Source organism: Mytilus edulis, chromosome 2, assembly GCF_963676685.1.
Source record: "Mytilus edulis chromosome 2, xbMytEdul2.2, whole genome shotgun sequence".
In the NCBI taxonomy this organism is placed as follows: Eukaryota; Metazoa; Mollusca; class Bivalvia; order Mytilida; family Mytilidae; genus Mytilus; species Mytilus edulis.
In genome coordinates this window covers 45,653,277-45,664,915 of record NC_092345.1, presented here as the reverse complement: position 1 = coordinate 45,664,915, position 11,639 = coordinate 45,653,277, and the positions used below count along the sequence as shown (strand labels likewise).

The following is an 11,639-nucleotide window of genomic DNA, read 5'->3' as shown; positions in this document are numbered from 1 at the left end:
ATTTGTTTGTAAAAACATCGGTGCTGTACATAACCCTCTCCCTTATTACATTTTTGGAATACTTATAAACATTATAGCCAATTGTTGCTCATTTAGTATACGTAAGAAGGGGTGTTTTACCTGTTCTAATAGACATTTTTTTCATAACTTTTGCCCCCCCCCCCTCTTTTTCTCTGTTTGCAGTAATTTTTACTTCTTCAAAGCAAAGTTATACACAGAGCTTTAAATTCAATCAAGTTCGATGTTAATTTCGGAACAATTCATTTATATATACTATTTCGCACCCAATAAAAAATTTTGATATTTACCTTGAAATTGACGAACACCTTACTATCAAAAGACGTGAAAAACACATTTTGTTTTCAACAAGAGATTAAAGTTAAGATCTAAAAAACGTCTTTAGATATTACTTGTAACGAATTGAATACAAAAATAACAAATTTAGAAATTGAAATAGGTCAAGGTCACTGTTATTTAACAGCTGTTTGAAAATTTCAAATTTGCACCCTACATGCAAAAAAGTCAATCTAAAGTCATTTTTGGGGATAAAAATATAAAATAAGTTCTAAATGTAGACACAAAAGATATTTTTCTATAAATTAATTGTTTTTATTTTGTTCCAAACGCATAGATCTAGGAGAATCAAGCTATCTAAATGTGACTGTGCATTTTCCTTGAATTTTTGCTCTGACCTTTGACCCTGATTTAAAAAAATCGTGACCACGGTAGACATCGACGACAACGCTATTTCGATGAGGATTGTTCCACTCTTTCCAATGATATAAAATATAGCCGTATGTTATTCCGTTAAGGCAAATCGATAATATTTGTTGATTGGGCACCCTACTATAACAGTATGTACTATTTATAAGTTTGATGTTAGGTGCAGGAGGCATGAGGAAAGTTTTAGCGGTTTTTATGGGTGGGGTTTAAAGGTACTATATAAAGTTTGGGATTTAAATGTATTAGTATCGAAGGTGCTCGCAGTTACGTCGAATTGAAGTTGGTCACATAGGTATATGTGCAGTTAATTGCTGCTATGTTTATTGTACGTACAGGCGTTGGAGGTATTAGCCGGGGGAAAAGAAACGATGCGAAAAAGGAACAATGTTATATGTCATGTGTTTATATATTGTTTGAATCGAAGAAATATGTACAATAAAGTAAAATAAAATATTGTATCGCAAGAGAAAATAATATGTTACTGCGAGCAACTAATCCTATATCTGTGTTTGTCTTGTTTATTATAGCCTATTGAATTTAGTGATTAAATGCTTTAAATTCGGACGAGCAGGGCGAAGGAGAATTTAAGTATGAATAACTATCCATTTCTTTAAATATACACCACTGTTCTCACCGAAAGTATCACATTGTTGTTAGGTAATAATTAAGGGTTCCTTTGCATTAACTTTTGCATATTCTCCTCTGCAATTACATTGGTTTTTAGATTATTTAATTTAAAATATAAAGTAGTATACTCAACGACTGCAAAACGGTTGACAGTTAATGCTATATCTACGCGCACTTTCATATATTTCTTAGGGCAGGAAACATAAATCAACGTTTTTTTGTAATAATTTTACCTTTTAGCACTGTCTGGTCTTTTATTACTGACCATGAAAAGGCCAATGAGCCCCTTGCTAACAGTAATACAATAAACGAGTAAACGTCGCTTTTGTTTCATTGGTTTATAAAATATCTTCAAATCATTTTGTATAGCGTACCGTAGGATTTCAATTATTATATTAAAATAGTCTGTTATCTTCTATAATATTGATGATTTGAGATTTTATTTTTAATTAGTTCGACACTCTTTCAATTAAGTTAAAAGACTAATTACTTTTTTAAGCCGCATTATATTAATTATTTATAATTCATCTTTTTATTTGGATTAATTTTATAATAATTGTTTTAAAATTTTATTCTGCAGACAATTCTGAGTGTCAGGATATTAAGTCAAAAGTCAATTTGGAATATCCTCGGAGGTTACCTATAGTAATAACAAATTTGGCAGAGTGTCTGCAGCCAAAGCCAAAAAGTCAATTGGGCACATCCCCTGAGGTTATCCGGTAATAATGAATAATAGATGTGCATAAATAGACGAATTTAACGCCTACAGGCATCCTAAGTACGACTGACTTTCAACGATAGCAATTCCTAAAACAAACCAAGATCGATGAGAATAAAAGTATTAAAAAGATACCGAACTCCAAGGTTAATTAAAAAAAGGATGAGTGCTATTTTTGTTCATTCTATTTTGTTACAATACCTACTATATTAACATAAATTCCAAGATACTTGAAAATTGCCGAGAACCTCCTGGAAATGAATGTTTTCGTAAATTTTATTATTGATTTAAAAAAAAAAATGTTTTGCTGCTTTGCTTTTATATGTTGCTGGCGTCCGTAAATATTTTCAAATATCTTAAACAACTTTGGCGTTTAACATATGTATGACTTTACATAATTGATCCGAAGGGGGTATATAGTTTATATTTCTTTAATTCTATTTCGGTTCTCGATCAAAACCGCAAACATGGCTAATAATATTAGAACATAAGGGTAAAATGCAAGGATTTGCCGATAATCTTCAGAACCACCATAATTGGTACTAAAAGTCTGACAGCGCAACAAGGTACAGAATGCAAGTAAGTAAGTAGTAAATTATTATTTTCAGTAAAATGTGTTTTTCACAATATATTAATTAATACAGAGAAATATAAAAGCAAACATACATGTAAGAACACCCGACAGTCTATAAGTCACTTTAAACGTTAATGTCATTGGTACGACTAACAAAATAAATCAATTTTATCGAAAATTTTCATATGAAAAATTGTTTCTCTTACTGAAAACTTGCAATAGATATTTATCAGTCTTTCTAGGATGTCAGTGACATTGTTAATATTGTGAGAAATGTTGAAGTCGTAAATTGTGGTAAAAGTTACAGTTTATGAGGAAATCAAATTAGTATTCCGCACAGTTACAAAAACGGTCATCTCCGGCTTAACCTACAAAACGAAAAATTTCTAAACTAAGTGGAAGAATGCCACACCGGAGTTTACGGTTAAGGGTTAGTTCCATGTAATGTTCACAGCTATATTCAGGGTTTTTGAGACTGCATGTTCGTAGTTTCGGAATGTTCGTTAAAACTTCACCCAATCAGTGGAGCATTTTTTTCTTTAGCACTACAATAAATCGCAGGTGTTTTTTGTAATAAAATTGTTCTTTAATCCTACATAGTGTTTTTAAATCCTACATAGTGTTTTTCACTTCAGATGACCAATTGTTCGTACATCGTTCGAAGTCCCAATTGAAGATGTACATACACGAGTGCCGTACATAGATACAATTTTTTAATCCAATACCTTATACAATACAATACAATATTATTATTTTCCAAATTAAAGGGCCCATTAAGAGCATAACATTAATTACAACATGACATAAACCTTACAGAGTGATTAAAGAAACATAAAATAATAATGTTGCATCATCGTCAATCATTTGCATTCACCCAATCAACTTCACCGTGTTTTGTCAATTTCGGTGCAAATTTGTGAACGCCAAAAAAAATCGGATCGCTTTGTTCTGAATTTGATTCAAGCATGCAAAGTCTTTGTATCCCCAGATCGAAAAGCTATATAGTACAGCACTGGTACAACAAACAATGTAAAAAGTTTCTCAAAAGTTTTCATTCTGAAGTCTCTTATATGATGAATGTCGGGATCTATTAACTTTCTAATTATATCAAAACGATGCATAGTCTTGAATTATAGCGTTTCTGTCATTAATTTGAAAAGTATAACAGAGAGACAGAAACTATAAACAGGACAAAAAACATAAAAATACAAGATCTAAAAACAATATGCAAGGAAGACTGAAACCTTGAATGGACTTTATGTGAGTTATAGTCCTCAAATAAGGGTTTCCCCGAGTATAAATAGTCATGAAATGCTGTGTCTTCCCAATCTTGTATTGACAACTGTGCCATTCAAGATATTTTATATAACAACACCATAAAAATGACATGCACATAACAATTTGTATACAAAATTAATCTAAATCTAAAAATAAAGATATGCATTATATATTCTGTCTGATGAACCGCATGAGATGCGGTGAAAGCGCTAACAGAAACAATGGCCAATGAAAAACTATGTGAATTAAGTTTTTTTATTTATCCTACATTGAACTTTTGATGTCCCCAAGATGTTTTTATTCATTGCATGTTTCGATGTTCTCAATCAATTAATACTTTCTGAGATAGAAAATAGATTAATAACAAATCTTAAATAAAGCTTAGGTTGAAACTATAATTGTTCTTCTTGTTTCATGTGTAATGATCGGCTATCCATCCATACTTGATATTGTAAACATGGTTTTTATCATAAATAGATTTTAATTACCCATCAGACTGCTTGTACAGAATGTTTTTATATTGTGTTCCTGTTTTTCAGAGAATTATCTTAACATTCAATGCATATATCCTAAATAAGAGGAAATCGATTTCCAATGCACCTAATTACCAAACCAAAGAAATTTGCAAAACCATGGCTAGGGATGATGATTATATTAACGTTATTGTTTTCTACATGCATGTTTTAAATGAATTACAATTGGCGCCATTTCTCTATGAAAGATAAGCTAATCAGCATCAACACAACATTCGGAATACCTCTGATGTAACCGTTATTATTTGACCTTGCATTTGTAGCGTTTGATGAGCGTGTCAGATGCGGTATTTTTGGTTCATACATGGATGCTTACCACAAATATTAAGAATGGGAGAGTGAATAATGTATTTCTGGGAATTTAGAAATGGGAAAAAAGAATAGTAAATTAAAACCAGAAGAAGTCAGCGATTTAAAAAAGAAAACATATTGTGAGTATATCTGATTATTAAATTATAAACTAATTCATTAAATGTGTTTATAATTTGTGTACACAATGTTTAGCTCTAAAATAACTCAATGATATCGCTTCTCACTACAACGGATATTAATAGCATTGAATACATAACTATAAATATATATTTTGTATATTTAGTTATATTTTTACACTGCATGTGCATTCATTAAGGGGCATTTCAAGTCAACCCTCAAGTGCCCCTCTATAATTCAAGTGATTATATACAAACACAATGATCTTTTTCAAGTTTGAATACATAGCTTTTTATCGTTTCAAATTTATTCTAGTAAATTGCATTTGTCTTTACAAGGATAATATCGATCGATTTATTGAGTGCCTTGATATCACCAAGGGAGCCTTCCACATTAAGCAATCAATATTAGGTTTATGATAACCACAACATAAAGTTGCAGAAGCGTGCTCCATTATGATTTATAACATCTTATCCACATATTCTATTATTTAATTATCACATTGTTAGCTAGATAAATATTTCAATGATAAACGGATTCTACCAGAATTTTATATCCAATTACCCAATTTTACTAGAATCAAATCATTTCAGATTATTATTTTGCTTATTAGCCTTTAAATAGTTTTGTTTTAAGCCGGTATAGTAGAGAGATATGTTTTGTAGTAATTTGAGTGCTTCATTCGAAAATTTCTGTGATTCCAAATAATTAATCGTTTGTGTTGACTTTGGAAGAGTTGTCTCTCTTTGAGGAAGGGATGCCGGTAATGCCGATAATTTATGATGAAAGTTTTATATTTACCATGTTTAAATTTTTTGGCAATAATCAAAAGAATGTCAAAAAATATTTTGCATCACATACGGAAATTGGTAATTTTTCCTTGCGCCTATTTCACATTTCGCAATCACTTTTACTTGCGCAAAACTCATTCCAACATCAAAATACAAGGGCATAACTTGTCGGCCTTACGTCTTGTGGAACGAAAACCATTAAAAACGTTTAAGGGAGGCGAAATTATTACCAGAATTTGTAGCATTAACAGATTATCGGTTTTCTTTTTGGGTATATATATATCGTAAAATGTCAGCCGCTCGATACATTGTGACTTCCGGCTGATATTTCACGATACCAATGTGCAGAAAGCATTGTAGTAGCTTATATTTTGTCGCTTGTTTTCGCTCTATATGGAATTTACTGACCCTTAAATATCGAATTAGGACTGAAACTTAACTATTATTGTTTTCAACGTGTTGCCAGTTAAGACTCTAACTTCTTAAAAACTTCACGTGTTATGTTAAGACATGTTAACTTACTTTTTTAACATATCCACTTGCACATTCCATTCTCTCTCTTCGACTTTCTATGGAAATTTTGAGTGTAATCGTACGTTTAAATCATAACATTCATTTAAGTGCCAATTATCTGTTTTAGAAACAAAAATTCCAAATATATGTTACATTAATAGGAATAAATTCAATTCAATATTTATTGGAAAGAGCACAATAGACTGATAGAGATTAAAAAACCATGTAAATAAAATATAGATGCATGTATATTCTATGATTACCATTACATTCTATAGATATGTGATATGAATTATAATTTAACAATAGGCATGATAGGAGCATAGTAAAATATTGGAAACTATCGAATTTATCTTCCATGCGAGCTTTTTATTCTTTATTATCAAACAGTTCTTTTTATTTGTCGTTGTGTGTCTGTCTCATTGATGCGCATACCCACAGGTATTATTTATGTAACTTTGTCATAAAATAATATTCTTTTTAACACCATAAACGTCCTGTTTGACCAATACTGAAAGTTGTACATTTTAGTAACATTTTATGAATGGTGACAATATTTTAACAACTTTCAAATGTACATCGTCCGTACCGTGTTTGTGTTGTTTTCTTTCTTAATATTTACAAGTACTTCGTTTAACATAGTTTGAATGGTTTTACACTAGTCGTGTTTAGAGCCTTATCCTTCCCCTCCCCCCCCCCCAAAAAAAAAAATCCGCCTCTGACATGTACATTTATAGAGGACTTGATGTTTCACATGTGCAAATATGCAAGTATCTATCCTTATAATATTATTATATGTATCTTGGTCAATAATTAAGATAAGGATATACAAACAAATTTCAGGTAATAAAGCATTCTACAGACACCTGGTAATGATGAGAGTTTGGCATGCATTACACATAATTACTCCCTACACAATGTGGTATACATTATTACTACAACAAACGCATTATGTTAAATGTATTTGATTCCAACCTTTGTGTACCATACACAAGCTTCTCGGATGCATTTCATTAATACGTATGTCTTTATAGTTTCATTGCGCCATTTATTTCGGACGTTTCAACTTTATTTGACAATCGTTCAGGATGACATCTAATTTTTCAGCTCATTGATGAAAAATTTCAATGTTTTACTCGTACATTTGTTTTCATTAATTTTCAATACACGAATCATAATTAACTCCCTGATCAATATACCGTCCAAAGTCTCAACTCTTGCTTGTCATAAGAAACTGCACGTTCATCCCTTATTTACATTCCCCCAAATTAAAGGGGGGTAGAGAATACACTATAGGTCTTATTCCGATCGGCAGAAATCCCCCTTACAAATAAAGCGAGTCGTCTATTTGGCAGTGAGGGATGTACGAGTACACAGGCACATCCTTTCAGAATGGGACGTTAAATCCGGTGCCTCGTGTAGAAAGAGTACCACGCGCTCTGCATGTTAAATGTAAAAACCATCGTAACAATTCTCAGATGTCTGTAGATGGCCTGTTTCATGGAAAATGTTGTGTCCCTATCAAACATACCCTCATTTTCCAGTGGCAGTCTAAATTACCGTGCCTCTATTACTAGACCTATTGGTTGTTTGTATCGTTTATGTATTCTCGTCCTGAATGTGCACTTAACGTTTGCCATTGGACCTTAAGCAGCCAGTAACCAATAAATCAATATCCTTATTTATTATGTTTTACTTTGTGTTAGTTCCTTTCACAGACTTTAGCCTTTGCTTTCTTCGTTTGGCAGCATTGACAATGTCAGCACGCTAAAATAAACCATTGCTTAATTGGTTGCAAAGTATAATTGTCCACTCGCGGACATTAACTTTTATTCAAACTGAATCGTTTGCGGAGAGAAAGGTTAAGGGTTTTTCGAATGTATTGTTTGTTCACTTGTTTAATTGTGTCGATGTTTAATTAATTTGCTTATGTCAATAACAAAAAGGTCGATTGGCGCTTTATTTTTATTAGGCAGACGTCCCACTTGAGTATCTGCTGCTTCTGTTATTTTTATGTCAGTTTGTGAATGTATTATTGAAAAAGTTCTCATTGCCTGTTTTCTAATACAAAGATTACGAGGAGAAAGGGACATCAATAGCATTTTCTTCTTTGTTTGAAACACGTTTTTGTGCGTATATCTATTAGTATACGATGTAAAAATATCATCGTGAGGTTGCGAAACTTGATTTGTGTATATGTAACAGAACAAACTCCTTAACCTAGACAACTTACAATAACATTGAGAAAGGAAATGGGGAGACAACAGCCTGACCAATAAACAAAAAAAAAAAAAGTCTAGGCATAGTTTTTCACTATCAAAATTTTGCAATACTAATAGAGAATTTTCGCATTATAAACACTTAAAAAAAGTCATTCGAAAAATTATCGTGTGCATACATATATTCAATAGAAAATATAAAACTGGAATACTGTTGGACAGATCTAGATGAGCCTCCCACACCTTACTTACACCAATTAACAATCTGGCAGCAATTATCTGTAAGAGATTGGTCAGATGAATAAAACTATTTCGGTAATATTGTTAATTAACTATACATTTTAGAAAAAGTAGTTAAGCCGGTAGTATACTATATCTTTTTCAATTTCAACTGATTGGGCGTATGCATGCTTTCAAAACAGTTAGATTTTATCCATTTCATTTAAGCTGAAAACACATTCTATATATATGATTCGTCTAAATATCAGCTCAACAATGTCAGATCTGTAAATTTGCAAAAGTTTTTTTGTTCTTCCCTGCATGGCTGGGATTCGAACTCTTGCTACTGATATATCGAGGCACACAATCACCTGGCACTATGCCCGACGCGCTCGACCAACTAGGCTAGAGCCACGGCTAGCAATAATTATAGTTACTTCATACATTTTAAGCTCCTGCTATTCAAGATTCAATCAAACTAGTACCATTGTAGTAGGTATTTTTGTCTTTCAAAATATAAAAGTGTTAAACATGATGCGAAAGAATAAATAAAAAGTCTGTTTTGGTGTGATAAAATTGTAATCGAAAGATATACATTTTTGTAGTTAATATAACTGTCATATAGGGCCTTAAACTTATTCTCCCTTCCAAAAAGTCTGTTTCGTACCAGCATGCTCTTTATATCGGTTGTCAATACATCCAATTATGCTCATTTTCAAACATTTATAAGCCAAAATGTTAATTATTGTACTATGAGGAATTGGAGAGTATATTCGGAACGGAGTTGTAAAAATGCCATAAAAGTGCAGATAGCTTCTTTGTACTGTAAATGACATTAAAAATTCAGGCTGCACCACCCACGTTTAAGTTGTCTTGATTTTCCAAGATTACGTTCTACGGAATATTTTTGTGCTTAATTTCTTCTTTTAAATAAATTCATATATGACTAGCTCGTACATCAAAAGATTTAAAATCAATGTTCGCATCTTTGATTTCACAATTACATGACGGTGCAATATTTGAAACCATGAGTTATAATTTAGCCAAGAATTTCTAACAGAAATGAAAGACACAATCACGTAGCAGTTAATTGTATCTTGGAAAACTTCCACAATATTATTGGTGAAAACAACACAAAACGAATTACGAATAGCTAGACACATGAAAAACAATACGTGAATTAATACAGTTTGTAGTTTGTTACAAAAACAAAGGTATTCAAAAGCAGGTAGTTACAAATTATTAATGGCTGTGAATATCCATGAAAAGTTCTCTTAGATTATGTTTTTGGCTGTATGATTAAAAAACCACAAAAATTCTATCAGCAATGAAATTGCTGCATTGCCAAAAGAGTTTATTATTTTCAGATTTCATTGTCATGATTGCGAAGTTTATAATAAATCTTCCTAGAAAATGAAATTGGGATTACCCGCCTAATGTTTGATAGTCTACAAAGCAAGCCAGTCATTTTGAACAATATAATGAGCATAAAGTACATCTATATCTGCACTCTTAACACCGTATACCTTAATTTAACATCTCCTTTTCTTTTTCAGTCTCAGAAGAGGAAATTCAACAATGGTACGTTTATGTATTATATGTTTCCATGGTAGGGATTGAAGTGTTGTCGAAGGGCCTTCGACCAGTCAATCAAGCAAACAATTATTCGAACTATTTATTGTATTATCAATTATTGATGAGAAATACGTCGTACTGTAGCATTTATTCATGATAATCAAATCCCAAGTGCTACCATATTTGTTTACTCAAGTCAAACCAAGTCAAATCAACCTAGGAAATGGTAAAGAGCTGTGGAATTATTGCCAAGAGATCATAACTATCCACCAGAGACCAACATACGAAGATGTTGAACAAATACGCCTTCAACAATAAGCTCAAGGGGCACATTTAACAAAACAAACAACATTCTTGTTCGAAACGTTTAGCAAAACATAACACATCTTTCTGTTATATCAAGACGCCCTACTTTCCAGCTTGAGCGAAAATGGATAACACAACGTTCATCTGTAGACCAACAACAGACAAACGATCGATCAAATACTGTCACAATTTACCTGTCAATCCCACTGTAAGATACATAACCTTTATAAATATAAAGACAGTGCTCATTTAGGATACTTGCAGAATATTTCAATAAAAAATAATGCATTTGAATAGGGCAAATAATTCAGATGGACAACCTAAAAATTTCAAACAGACTCATTCAGAAAAATTTAAGTATAGTCCACATTATATGGAGAATTATCATAAAAAATCATTACACCATCACTGAAAAGCTATCAATACACACATATATTTATACTGTGGATCATAATGTTTTCAAACCAAAAGACAGAAAAAATTGATGGACCGTGTCCTTGTTTTCAAGATATAAGTAATTGAAATTATTCTTTCTAGACTTTTCATATACTAGACTAAGAATTCAAAGTTAGACATTGTTTTAAGTCAAAATCAATGAAAAAATAACAAGGATTTTAAAAGAATGAAAGAAACAAAAATGACAACAAATAAAGGGAAAGTGAAAGATGTTTTAATTATAGATGTTTTTAAAAGATGATATGTATATAATATAAACTTATTATTTTTATCAGGTACAAAGGTTTCATGAAGGATTGTCCTGACGGCAAACTGACATTAGATGTAAGTATAATATTATACGGTTTAGAACAAATGAGTGGGATACCAACTATATATACCTATAAATATGACTGTCCCTTCATCTTCCTTCTATTCATCAAAGATTTAAGATTACAACCTCTAAAGGTAAAGTTGACCTTATAGATTTTGACTATATTACGTATGCCCTTATCGTTTGTGCTAATAAAAAAAAGTCATGTTATATTGTTAGACTTTCCAAATTTGGATCGCATTTCTAACACATCTGTTAAAGGTTACTCCATAACAATGTGTTGTACACATGGATATAATATCGTTGTTATTTTTGTGTACACCAAATTGCTATATTTACCTATGATTTGATTCAAAGTCACGCTC

At 31.7% G+C, this 11,639-nt stretch overlaps 1 protein-coding gene across 1 annotated transcript in view; it reads left to right on the top strand.

Moving 5' to 3' along the window:
* Nucleotides 1-4,655: 4,655 nt before the first annotated feature.
* LOC139512259 (neuronal calcium sensor 1-like) overlaps nucleotides 4,656-11,639 on the top strand; it is a 34,847-nt gene continuing 27,863 nt past the window's right edge. Inside the window, exons 1-3 of the mRNA XM_071299756.1 lie at nucleotides 4,656-4,884; nucleotides 10,181-10,205; nucleotides 11,237-11,285. Coding sequence (XP_071155857.1) covers nucleotides 4,821-4,884; nucleotides 10,181-10,205; nucleotides 11,237-11,285 — 138 coding nt within the window. The 5' untranslated portion in view covers nucleotides 4,656-4,820. The remainder of the gene's footprint in view (nucleotides 4,885-10,180; nucleotides 10,206-11,236; nucleotides 11,286-11,639) is intronic.